General features: G+C 38.9%; 1 protein-coding gene across 1 annotated transcript in view; it reads left to right on the forward strand.

Annotated features, from left to right (window-relative positions):
* PLA2R1 (phospholipase A2 receptor 1) overlaps positions 1–10,446 on the forward strand; it is a 138,268-nt gene that overhangs the window by 111,056 nt on the left and 16,766 nt on the right. Inside the window, exons 21-23 of the mRNA XM_027776501.1 lie at positions 6,899–7,016; positions 8,793–8,923; positions 9,284–9,431. Coding sequence (XP_027632302.1) covers positions 6,899–7,016; positions 8,793–8,923; positions 9,284–9,431 — 397 coding nt within the window. The remainder of the gene's footprint in view (positions 1–6,898; positions 7,017–8,792; positions 8,924–9,283; positions 9,432–10,446) is intronic.

The following is a 10,446-nucleotide window of genomic DNA, read 5'->3' on the forward strand; positions in this document are numbered from 1 at the left end:
ATGAGCGCATTTGCCCTATGGCATGCACTTAAAAAAAAAATGAGTTGTCCATAGAACTTGGAATTTTTTGGTCACAACTTTCAAGCAATTTGAGAAGTTTCTCATTTAGAAAGAACTTTTTGGAGCAAAAAGTTTTGTCATAAAGAGCCTTGGCACCACTCCTCATTAGTATGTTCAGTTTTTATTATTGTCATTCATTTTCTGTACCGTATGAAAGTTTCACTAGTTACGGTGCATGTGTGTGGGTGTGTGTGTTCCTGCACACCTGTACACTGAGGCTCTGCTTCCACTGAGCATAAACTCCACAGGGCCCAGATTTCATCCATCTTTCTTTTTGTGTCTTCCCTTCCTAGAGTGGGCGTATAGCTCTGCTCACCTGTGAACTGACAAACTAATGATTTAGCTTGGTCAGTGTTGTCTTGAGCCTCATAAAGCTGGTGTTTCTATACAGAATTGAAATCAGGAAAAAAAAATTGCTGGTGGGGATATTGTAAACCATATTTATTATTTCCGATATTGCCTTTGATTAAAACCTAGACTTTTCTTCCACTCCTTATGTTTTATAATAAAATAACTTTATAGGCCTTACATGGAAGTAATTAAAGTCCATCCTAAATTGTAATTGTTTAACTCTTAGGGAATTAAAAAGCCCAAACCGTGCCATGATTTCATATGCTAATCTGAAACTTCTCTTCAATCATGGGTAGCTGATTTTTAGCCTCAGTGTTCAACTATACTAGAAGGGGATTTTTTCATTATTTGTTTGGTATAGGACATGGATAACCCAAAAGCATAAACACAACTATTCTAATCAGTAACTCATACTTTCTCCCTTGTATAAAAGAAGATATTTTCGGCACGAGTGTGTGCATGCCCAAGATCTCGAGAGGAGAATGGAGGAGAAGGGATTGTAGTGTGGCCATCTCGCCAGGGGGGGTGATTTCTCACTTTCTGTCTCTCTCTCTCTCTCTGTCTGGCAGCAAATTTGCCCTAAATTTAAAAAAACCTATAAAAAAAAAAAAAAAAAGAAAAGAAAAGAAAGAAAAAATCATAAATAAAAGAAAATATTTTAAGAAAATTAGTGGAAAGTCAGATTCTTGGCATTAAATAAATAATTCTCAGAAACCCACAGTGGCTGCTTTTGGTTCAGCTCTTGGCTATTATCTTGCCCCAATGTTTTCACCACATGAGCTAGCTTCATTCCGTGCTTCCTATTGTGTACACAAAGGGAGCTTGGACGTATGTGACCATGGGGGCAATGATGATGGAGCACACCAGGGCAGAAGAGCAAGTCAATGCTTCCTTTGTAAGAAACAGGAAGTAGGGCATCGACACACACATAGGCATAGAGGGAACTTCTTTTTTATTTTATTATTTTTTTTTGGAGTGGTTTTCGCTATAGGGTGCGTACGCTCACCAGACAGACAAAGAGAGACAGAGAGACAGAAAGCGAGAAATCACCCCCCCGGGGGGGGGGATGGTCACACCGCAATCCCTTCTCCTCCATTCTCTTCTCGGGATCTTGGGCACGCACGCACACGCACCCGGTGTGAGTTCTAAGCTACCGGGTCCGGGAACTACAATCGACTACGTGGGAGTTCAGCAACATAGCTGTTATGCTAACTGCTGGTTCCCAGCATAGAGGAAACTTCTGAAGTTAGTCTAGAGCAAGGTTGAAATATTCTTGTGTCACTCAGAGTAATGATAATAATAATTATAAGTATCTATTGATAATTAGCAGCTAGATCAGTAGTTTTCAGCCTGGATCAAATATTTAGAATCAACAGATGAGCTTTTTAAAAAATATTAAGGTGCAGGTGATATCCTGATTCTGATTTAACTACCTGCATGAGATCAAGAGATCAGTATGTTTAAAGCTCCCTCAATTATTCTAATGTGCAACTGATGTTTGCCCAGCAACTGAGCAGTCACAGCTCCACAATCTTGTCTTCAAGTCATTCAGATAATTTGATTGATTACTAAGGATATGGACAGCAGGCTTCATGATTAGGTGACCATTTACCAAGGCCTGATCCCACCATAGTGCCTTCTTCTGCACGTGGATGCTAAAATTCTACCACCGGAGTTCTGCTCCTTTGCCATAGCACTCTTCTTTCTTTCTTTCTTTACCGTTATTCCCCATTTACTTATTTTTGTCATAGCACATGAACTCACCAGAGAGAGACTAAGAGAAACAGGGAGAAGGAAAGAAAGAGTATAGAGAATGTAACAAGAGAACAAATAAAGAGACATGACATTTGTGGGACATAGAAATGGTTTAGTACCTGTTGATAATGGCATGTATAGTATTTTCAACTGGATTGATCTGAGAAGTATTCCATATTAGGTAAATTCTCTTTACAAACCAAATTAGGTATAGAGATTGAATGTTTTTTTTAAAAAAAAGAGAATAATAATAATAACAATAATCTGAAAAAAAGAAAAGCTATTTGCTGACAATGATGTGGATAGTAATATCTTTGTCTTGATTTATATGCATGGTAATGATGCTGGAAAAGAAATACTATACACTGTACAGATGTATGTGATTAAATGTAATATAAAAAAATTTTTTTACAAAAAAAGTTAGTTTGAATACCCTAGTTTTATTTTTTCTAATTTTATTTATTTACTCATTTATTTTTTAATTTGACCAGAGAGAGACAGAGAGAGAAAGAGAGAGAGAGAGAAGAAGTGAGAAAGTAAGCCACCAGGTCTGAGACTTGAACTGTGGTCGGCCATGTGGGAGTCTCCAGTGCCTTAACTACCATGCCACCTGCTGGTCCCTGAATACCCCAGTTTTAAATAAAATTACTGAATTTAATTTGGTGAATGAGTGCCAAAAATTAATATTTCCTTGAATCATATAAAATACAAATTTCATATGGTTCAACATGGTAGACATAGAAAGTTAATTAATTGAGGAGGCCTAATGATTGTAACACTCAGCATTATTATTTTCTAATGAGGAATCAGATGGGGTGGCCACACTGCAATCTCTTTCGCACCACTCTCCACTTAGGACTTTAGGCACACACACATGCTCACCTGGTGTGATTTTCAAGCCACTGGGTCCAGGACACGAACTGTCATTGGTCATATTGGAGTCCAATTCCTTAACCACTGTGGTACCAGCTGACCCCTCATAGACTGATTTTTATTGCTTATTTCTAAGGAAAATAAATCCCAATTGGATGACAACTTAACCATCTTTTTGAGGTTCAAAAACTGAGATACTCAAAGTATATTTCCTACTGTCTCATAATTAATTTTCTCTGTATTTAATGATGTAAAAGATGCTTAGTCAAGGGTTACCCCATGAAAAGTGAGTCATTTAAGATACTTGACCCAGTAGAGCAGTGGAAGAAAGAGATTCTAAGAGTGTGCATATGTGTGTGTTAGATTAGCCTTTGTGCTTCTACTTACTCATTTTGTTCCAGACCTAGACTGAGAGCTAATGGCTGCTTTGTATCATCTAGTTTGGAAGTAGCCAATATTGGGTTTTATGCACAGCAGAGTTTTTCCTTCAAAATACTCTCTTCTCCTTTTTCTGGAATATATTCATTCTTAGCACTTTCTTCTTCATCCATTTAATTGTTGGATATTGGGGATTCAATGTTGAGGAAAAGATATGCTTTTGAAGCTTGTAAGATAAAGGGAGAACCAGTGTTAGTACATCAATGAAGAAAATAACTATAACATTTTAAAACTGTGGTGTGTGTGGTGAAGGAAAGTTATATAGTTCTATGAAAATGTGTAACAGAAGGACCTCGGTGAGCAGGTCAGAAGAGCAGGGAATATTAAAAGTAGAGGAACACAAGCCAACAAGTAGCATGGTGGTTAAGGTGGTGGATACCACAAGGCTGACTTCACAGTTTGAGTCTCAGACCTGGTAGCTTGAAAAATCACACTGGGCACATGTGCCTGCATGTCCAAAAACCCAAGAGGGAAATTGAGGAGAAGGGATTGTGGTGTGACCATCCTCCTGGGGGAGTGATTTCTCACTTTCCCTCTCTCTTCTCAGTCTCTTTTTCTCTCTCCTGCAAACACACATATCCTATATCAAAAACTTAGAAAAAAAAAAAGGTAAGGGGACAACATGTGGTGATATCCTGTGGTGAGGGTTGATATGACATTAAAGAAACTAAGAATTCCGTTCAGAGAGAATAGGACGATGAGAGAGGAACTAATGTAAGCGAGGGGGACATCATCTTAGAGTCTCTATCTTTTATCCTAAGAACGATAGAAATCTCTGAAGGGTTTTAAATAAAAGAGGGACAAGACCAGGCCTGAATTTTGAAATGAATCACTCTAGCTACAGTCCAAAAGGAATACTGAGAAGGGCAAGAGAGGGAGAGTGAGAGCTGCGAGGAAGCTATCACAGCAGCCAGGCGAGAAGTTAGTAGCTTGGGCCAAGATGGTGGTAGAAATGGGGATGAGTGGGGAGGGATGGTGACTTTTTGAGAAATGGACTATCCATGTGCTCAGGCTGGGGGGGCAATGGAGTGGGAGGGTGAGGATGCTCCTAGGTCTCAGGTTTATAAAATGCATGCTGACTGCCTTTCAATAGTAGAAGCCCTGGGAAAGAATCGAGTTTAGGGAGAAGATCCTAAGTTCCATTTTCCAATGCTCAGAGATGATTTTGAGGGAAGAAAGAATTTCATATTCAAAACTCACTTGGAAAACAGTAGGATCTCCTTGATTCACTGTAATAATCAGAGATACATTAAACTTGATCACATTTTGCAAATTAGTAAATAAACAGTTTTGAACGACAGATGCTATATTGCATCTTTCTGCTTGACTTTAATTATTAATAACACCATTTCAGAGTGTGTTAGTAAGTATGTTATATTTTTAGAAACAATGAAGTTGTGGGACTGGGAGGCCACACTTCCCTAGTCCCCTTGGTAAATCTTGGCTGAGGCAATCTTTCCTGGGGGAAGGGGTCGGAGGAGGGTGTGTGTGTTTCTGGGGAGATACATTGAGCTAACAGCCAATGAGATCCATTGGTATTTATGAATGGCTCATTAATGTGTCTATCTGAACACAAGGTGAATTCGCATTAAATGATAAGACTTCCTCATAATTAGTATGTGCCACTCTTTGGAATTTGTAATTAGAGAAAAGAGGTAAAATGAAAGGACATAGATAAAAGGATAGTTGTTATAAAATTAAACTCCTATAAAGCCAATTTAGTTTCTTTGTGAGGCAAGCAAAGCAAAGGGGACCAAAAGAATTAAAAATATATTTTCCCCCTGAGCTGATAACTCAACTTCAGGCTGGAGCAGGGGTTCTTGTTTGTACCCTAAGAGTAGTGGAAAACTCCTAAGGGCTTCAACTATGAAGTGACCTAATGAGGACTGAGTTTCAAAAAGAATTGCCTAGCACAATTGACATTTTGGACTGGACAGTTCCTTGTCGATGGAGATTGACAACCTCCATGTCACAGAATATGTATCAGCATCCTCAGTCTCCACCTGCTAGATGCCAATAGCAGCTCCCACCCCAGCTATGACAACCAAAATAACCCCTGAGGGACAAAACTGCCCTATTTGAGTACCAATGGGCTAAATCTAGATTCGCCTGAGAATGTCACTTGACAATCCTTTTAGGGCCTATTGGCTTTTATTTCATAAATTTTATCAGGGACCTTCTCTGGTGTGAAAGGCAGAGATGCAGTCTAGAATGATATTCAAAGGGGAGTAAGACTTAGTCTCTGTGCTTTCAAGGAGTGTATGATGGTGAGGAAGGGCAGGGGAACTGGCACATTCAAAAATTAGAGAATGATAGGGAAGGATATCATTCCAAAATAAGATAGTAAAGAAAGGTGCTCTCGCAAGTGGAGGGTTTCACACTAATCTAGCATCCTCCTATAGCTGGGATTTTCTCAGTGGCAGGATCTTGAGATCTGACCTACTAATGATTAGGGCTATCTATGTTCATTGATGGGAGGATTGAGCATGAGAAAGGAATCTTCAGAAAATGACAAGTGGACTATGTTTCTATGCTTTGCCTAAGATCTCTTTTGACTCACTGAAACTTTGCCTGATCTGTTACTACCTTTCTTTTTTTTTCTCTCTCTCTCTCTTTCACTTAACTCTGTCTGATCCAATCAATATGTTTAAATATGACTGAGCATTAGGGAGGAGAAAATAAAAGCTCATCTTCTATCTTGTCAGCTTCATTCCATTTCTAATCCCATCCTCACAGTAAAGAAACCTCTGCCATAAGACAGATGTGACTCTCTTTGAGTAATAACCACCTCTCATTGCAAATCCCATAGCCTTGCTTTCTGTGTGCCATGTCACACTGAGGGCCAACCATCCCGTGTTTCTCCTTCTTCCTGGGTGTCCGTGGTCCTCTCCTTGCTTCTCTCACTGGACGTATTTTTTCTTCTCTGTTCTACAAATGACTGACTCCAAAGATTTAGTGAATTTGAAGAACCTGATGTGGTTTGATTTCTTAGTATTCTTCTCTCACTTAATGTGAGGAAGTTTATTTGTAAATAAAATTGAACTAAGCTGTTCATTGCCACCCCAGAATTGTTTTTACACCAAATCTGCTACTGTAAACTTTCCAACCAGGCTAGCTCCTTTTCAGGAGGAATACTATTTTTCACTAAGCAGAAAACAGTGTTTTGGTATCTTGCATGGCAAAACACATCATTGCTTCTGTTCCTGCCTGATGCAAATGCAGGCAGGGCAGTGACTGACCCTGGAAGAGGTCCCTCTTTGTTGGTTTTAATATTTTTGGAATAGCTGAGAGAAAAATGAGTTCCTTCTGCCCAAAGCAATTATAAAGAATGTTCAAAGCTAATCCTCAGTGTCCTTGAGAAATTTTTAATTCGTTTAGAAAAATACAGAAATGAACACTCTGTTTTGACATTTTTGGATAGTGCCTTTTGGTGAATATCCCCAAAGACCCAAGCAATCAGAAGAACTGGTACCATGCTCGAGATTTCTGTGTTGAGGAAGGAGGGACGCTGGTCACCATTGAAAATGAAGTGGAACAAGGTAGAGTACTCAATGTCCAAGTAGGCCAAAGTGTGCCTTTTTATTCAAGCATTTATTAAGTGATCCAAAAACTACTAACATTTCCAAATCAACATTTGAAATATTATTTTGCTGTTGACACATGAATTTTCAGGTCGCTCTATGAGATGTTGTGTTGTGACAACTGTAAAAGTTAATAGAAAGGCTTCAAAGCAGTGGTATGCGCTGGTAAGGCCCTGTCAATTGGCAGGCTACAGGCCATCCCTAGGCTACCCTAAACTCCGGGCACAGAAGCACACATCTTTTGTCCCAGGTACTCAGAGGGTTGAAGCAGAGGACTAAAAGCTTAGATCTGCCCTGCTAGAAAGTAAGACCCTGTCTGAAACAGTGTGGTATCGTGGCAAGTGCCTGTAGTCTCGGCTACCTGGAAAGCAGAGGAAGGAGGAACATGTCAGCGAGAACCTGTTTTAAACAGAAAACAAAACAGGGTCAGCCAGTGGCAGTGTGGTGGTTAAGATAGCTGGATCCCACATGACTGACTGTGCTATTCTAATCCCACACTTGGGGGCCTGAGAATCAATGCCGATTGCATGTGCGTGTGCCCAAAATCCTAAGAGGAGAATGGAGAAGAAGGGATTGTGGCATGACCATACTCCCTGGAGAGTGATTTCTCACTATCCTCTCTCTCTGTCTCTCTCCAGTAAGCTCACAAGCCTTATAGCCAGAAGAAAAAAATAAAGGAAAAGAAGAAAAGAAAGAAAGAAAAGAAACAAACAAACCAAAAAACCCAGTATACTGGATAGCCTCTATACTGCTGAGTTTTGGTGTCTTTTGTGCTACTAGTAACAGTGGAAAAAATAAGGACATATTTATGATCTATATTTCAAAATACCTAAAATAACTCAGGAATAGTCTACTATAATTGCATGGTATAATTTTTTTAAACATTCCTGTACCCTTTTATTTGATAACTAGGAAATTGTATACTCTGGTTTAAATATAATAGATAAATCTTCTCTTGTTTAGAAGGGCATTGAATGAACACTTGAATGCTGTTTTGTTTTATTTTTTGGAGAGGTTTTTGCTATAGGGCGCGTGTGCTCGCCAGACAGACAGAGAGAGACATAGAGACAGAAAGTGAGAAATCACCCCCCAGAGGGGATGGTCACACCGCAATTCCTTCTCCTCCATTCTTCTCTCGGGATCTTGGGCACGCACGCACACGCGCCCGGTGTGAATTTTAAGCCACTGGGTCCAGGACGCGAACCGCGGTCGACTACGTGGGAGTCCAGCGACATAGCCATTACGCGAACTGCTGTTTCCCCAATGCTGTTTTGTTAAGAACACGATGAAGTCTCGGGTTACCTAGGCAATTTCTATCAGTTTATTTCATTAAATTTAGTTTATTTTTTAAAATATTTAAGTTATTTATTTAATTTTATTTATTATTACTATCATTTAATTTGCTATAGGGTATACATGTTCACCAGAGAGAGACAGGGATGGGGGGGAGTGAGAAAGCAAGCTGCCAGGTTGGGGACCCGAGCCACAGTCAGCTATGTGGGAGTCCAGCACCTTAACTACCACACCACCTGTTGGCCCCAATTCTTCCAATTTAAACTGAAATGAGTAAAATAAACTGCATTGCCTTAACAAGAAGAAAGTAACGAATTCCTACAATTGATTTTTAATTAGTTTTGCTGTCATTTAAGTATGATCATAGATATAAACAGAATTCATTGATTATCCAAATGGTTTATATGGTATTAAATTTAAAAATATACTTATATTTTTCAGCTTTCATTATTATGAATCTTTTTGGCCAGACCACTGATGTGTGGATAGGATTACAAAATGACAATTATGAAAAATGGCTAAATGGAAAGTCTGTGGCATATTCTAATTGGTCTCCATTTGATATAATAAATGTAAGTTGTACTATTTATTTTTTAGAAATCATTTTTGCAAAAGATCCTACTCAAGATTTGTTTATGAAAGCTTTTTTAACTTCCTATATTTTGTAAGTATAAATTTATATTCATTTTTATTAATATATTAATTTTTAACAATGTAATTTCGCATAATTTCACATACTCTATACATTAATTACTTTACTCATCATGATAATTGTTTATTTTGTAGATTATGAAGTGACTTGTGAACAGATGTATTAAATGAAATAAAAGCATAATTGTGCTTTAATTTTAAAAATCATGTTCTTAATGGAAATTCCAGTGTTACAATGTTATTTTACCATATTTTAAAGCATGTACTTTTTTTTCTTTAAGATCCCAAGTCATAATACCACTGAAGCTGAAAAACACAATCCTCTCTGTGCCTTGCTATCAAGTAATCATAATTTTCATTTCACTGGAAAATGGTATTTTGAAGACTGTGAAAAAGAAGGCTATGGATTTATTTGTGAAAAAATTCCAGGTAAGAAATTGTTTATATTTCTTTCATTTCTATGACCCATCCTTCTTTTCAATATTTGTTTTACCCATTGTGTAGCTAAGTTTCACAGCCAACAGTGTCAGGTCCTTGTCCTTTGGCTTTATATGTACTTGACCATTTGACCTCCACTCCTTAGAATTATGCTCTTTAGCAGGGCTTTCAGGGATGCAGAGGCCACTTGAGTGATGACCAAGTTCATGCATGCATTTCAATCACACGAAATGGTTGTACTGCTTTGCTCTGGAATTATGTGTCTATTCAGGCAATATTTAAAAATCACTGGGAAAATGTTGGAAAGGAGTTGGGGAAATAAACCAACTAATACTTATTCCTTTTGTAGAACCCCCCCACCCCCAAATGATTTTGGTGGCCAAATACAGCTTGTAGCATGTATCTAGATCGGATGAGCAAAATCCCCAGTGGCCTCTGGTGTGAAATACCAAAGCCATACCATTACACACAGACAATAGGGCCAATGAGCAGAGTGAGTGCACTGCACGTGACCTTGAGTAATACTAAAAACAATAGGGCCAGCCTTGTGGCGTAGTAGTTAAGGGAGCTGAGTCTCACATGACCAACTACAGTTTAAATCCAAGCTGTGGTGGCATAGAAAATGCACTGGGAATGTGTGTGCACAGGTGCCCTGAAACCAGACAGGATGAAGAAATAGAAAAGGGATTGTGGGAACCAGCAGGTGGCATGGTGATCGAGGTGCTGGACACTCCCACATTCCCGACCATGGTTTGAGTCCTGGACCTAGTGGCTTGCTTTCTCACTTTCCTCTCTCTTTCTCTGTGTCTCTCTGGCCAAATTAAAATGAAGGAATGAATGAATGAATAAATAAATAAATAAATCTTAAAAAAAGAAAAAGGGAGAAAAGAAAAGGGATTGTGGCATGACCACACCTCATTGGGGGGATATTGGGGGATGCTTTCTCCCTCTCCCTTTTTTTTTTTTTTTTGGGGAGGTTTTCGCTACAGGGCACGTGGGCTCACCC

The sequence above is a fragment of the Tupaia chinensis genome, unplaced genomic scaffold (genome assembly GCF_000334495.1).
Source record: "Tupaia chinensis unplaced genomic scaffold, TupChi_1.0 Scaffold000674_2, whole genome shotgun sequence".
Classification (NCBI taxonomy): domain Eukaryota; kingdom Metazoa; phylum Chordata; class Mammalia; order Scandentia; family Tupaiidae; genus Tupaia; species Tupaia belangeri.